Consider the following 2,798-nt stretch of genomic DNA (forward strand, 5'->3'; position numbering starts at 1 on the left):
AGCCTTCTGGTTTCTTCAATCTGCTCTTCTGGGCTCCCTTGCCAATTCCTGTATTGTATTATATGTTGGCTAAATAAAAATGAACTGAACTTAACTTACCTGATTAGTTTACTCACAGTTAACAACGGCGTTCAAATTGAATAAAGAAAAACTCGGACATAAGTATCAGCCCTTTAAATCTTCGATGTTATTTTAGCCGCCGTTAATTCTTAAAACCGGACCTTTCCTATCCTCACAGAAATCACTGAGAACTTCATTTTCACCCAGAAGTTATCACTTGCACTTTTATATGCAGTACCTTCTTTAGTCGCCTTCACATGCCGCTGTTTTATCACCAACATTACAATGGCGGCGGTTGCCGCGACAAGCAACACCCCTTCTACTGATACCGCTATAATCATCCACGATAATAAAGACGAAGACGAATTTCCGTTGCATCTTTTCTTATCATCAGGTGGAGTTAAATGTGGTTCTACCGAATCTAAAGAAGCAATAAAGGAAAAAAAATGCGAAAAAAAGATGTATTGAAAGAATCAACAATTAATTCAATAAATTATTCTTTTTAAGCAGGCTATGACAATTTTCGCGCGACCTGATTACCTTTGTTGCGCGTGCCAGATCCACAAGGTAATCACGGAACATTCACACTATAATTAGCCAACTTATTTTTCGCTATAACAGTAACTGGCTCTTACCTCGAAGAACAAAATGTTGGCAGTTATCTTGGATATTGCTCGAGCAGTTAGAGGAAAGGCAACAGTAGTAAGATCCAAGATCTGTGTACTGCACGTCTGTTATATTCAGCGCGTAAGGGTCGTAAATTCCGCTGCGATGGAAAATGTGCTTTCCATCAGATCCAGCTTAAAAAAAAAAAAAAACGTCAGACGACTTAAAATACATAACCCATGTTCATTTATTTAACAAATATTACAGAACGCCCAGTTAATATGTATAGATTTAGCCAGGGCCAGAAGTGAAGCTCTTGAGTGATCTTTTAAAAAATGACGTTCTCAAAAAATTCAACTTTTGTAGTAAGCAGAGAGCAAACTGAGTTCACACCTTAAACAAATGGTACTGAGCACGCGGTCAATTGAAAACCAGTAACTGGTCAGAGGATAACTTAAAAAAATACGTCACCTGAACCAGCTATAGAGTCATGTGACACTGGTCAGCGGATACCCCTTTTTTTAAAGCTGTCAATTGACCAAAACATGGAAGTCCAAATCAGGTTAAACACAATTTAAACACAATATATGCCTTGGACTCCAATCGAGTACGTGTGACATTTCACATCCGCTAACATGAAGGGATAGACGTACAAACGTACGCACGGACGATTTTGTTAGAACCAAAATTTCTTGGATGCATAGATAACCAAGTTTTCTTATCCATAGCGCTCTACTGCAAGCGTTTCGCGCACTCGAGAGGTCCGCTATGATAGCCCGTTCTCCTCGCAGGTGAAAGGAAAACAATCTCATCGGAGGGTTTTACAAGTTCTCAAATAGTTGTGGCCCGAGATGCGTATTTAGTTAACAACTGACCAAGAATAAGTTCTCAGGTAGCCAGTCTTCGGTGACAGATTTCAAAAAGGACTGCAAATGGGGTACAGACTGGAAAACAAAATCAGCTGGCTCACGTAACAAAGGTTTGGACTGGAATCAGATCGAGGAGAGGGGCAGGGGATGGGAGAGGTGAGAAGAGTAGGGGAGTTGGCCGGGTGGGAATGATAATTGAAGTAGATAATTTTATTGCCTGACCAACAAATCTTACCCATAGTACAAAAAATTTATCTTACTTATGCAACGCTGTACGAAGTCCTCGTCATCCTTCTGAAACTTCCATTCGATGTGGAGAGGATACCCTTGGGCCGAACACTCGAGTGAAACATTGTCCCCTTTTTTAACTGTTGAGTTAACAACTTGCATTGGCTCGTCAAACTACGGTTTTACTGTTGGAAATCGGATAAGGACGAAACGGGAAGGTTCATAATGATATTATGTTTATCTACATTGTATGGTAGAGCTCTTAAGGACCCTAAAGGTAACTAAAACAATTGCTACATTTTTGTAAATTAATAAATACGTTTTCTTGTTTTCATTTTTAGTTTTGTTTGCTGTTTATTTGTCTGTTTGTTTGTTTTTTTGTTGTTGTTGCTGTTGTTCAAATGTACAAAGTATGTAGCACCTGTATCATGGACACTCACTTTCAATCAAAGTTCTTTCAGACACAAAGTGATGTTTGATATCTCGTAGCAACATTTCTTGAAGGCATGTGTAATTTCCACCATCTCTGCTTCGATCATTTGAGAGTTTCATAGGCCCCAGAGTATCTTCTTGTTTTCCCAGATCAGGGTACCATACACTTTGCTTTCGCACTCCATCTTTAAACCATGAAATCCTCTTCAGCACTGTCCTTACAGCTAGTTGGTCTTTAGTCACATTGCAAAAGATTATGATGTTTTCTCCATGCTGCAGCAGGCTGAATTTCGATATAGTCACGGACGGGATCTCAGCTTCTAAAGAGACATGAAAGGTACACTTAACTGGAGCGATGACGTAAGGTTCCATATTACTTACACCTCGCTGCGCAGCAATGCAATACGTCTGTCCTCTGTGCATGCGCAAAAAAGAAAAATTTAACCCCACTCCTTATACTTCGAGGGGTACGGGCTTATAACATTGAACCTGCATTTATACTTGAACTGCCCAACTATATTACTAAACTTGGGCGATTGCCTAAGGTACCAAATTACTTACACCTAGCAATGCAGCAGAGCATTTTGTCTGGGCTCTTCCTAA

General features: G+C 39.8%; 1 protein-coding gene across 1 annotated transcript; it reads right to left on the reverse strand.

Annotated features, from left to right (window-relative positions):
• Positions 1 to 209: 209 nt before the first annotated feature.
• Positions 210 to 1,953, reverse strand: LOC140938003 (uncharacterized). Its single transcript, XM_073387555.1, has 3 exons — positions 1,796 to 1,953; positions 696 to 860; positions 210 to 481 (listed from the first exon to the last, which is right to left on the reverse strand). The coding sequence occupies exons 1-3, from the start codon at positions 1,923 to 1,925 to the stop codon at positions 210 to 212; spliced, it is 567 nt and encodes a 188-aa protein (XP_073243656.1). The 5' UTR covers positions 1,926 to 1,953.
• Positions 1,954 to 2,798: the final 845 nt, after the last annotated feature.

Source organism: Porites lutea, chromosome 5 (assembly GCF_958299795.1).
Source record: "Porites lutea chromosome 5, jaPorLute2.1, whole genome shotgun sequence".
Classification (NCBI taxonomy): Eukaryota; Metazoa; Cnidaria; class Anthozoa; order Scleractinia; family Poritidae; genus Porites; species Porites lutea.

Coding starts and splice junctions, on each gene's coding strand:
- LOC140938003 (XM_073387555.1), bottom strand. CDS start 1,925: ATGCAAGTTGTTAACTCAACAGTTAAAAAAGGGGACAATGTTTCACTC. Junction 861..1,795: donor CTTCGTACAGCGTTGCATAA/GTAAGATAAATT, acceptor TTTTTTTTTAAG/CTGGATCTGATGGAAAGCAC. Junction 482..695: donor CCAACATTTTGTTCTTCGAG/GTAAGAGCCAGT, acceptor TTGCTTCTTTAG/ATTCGGTAGAACCACATTTA.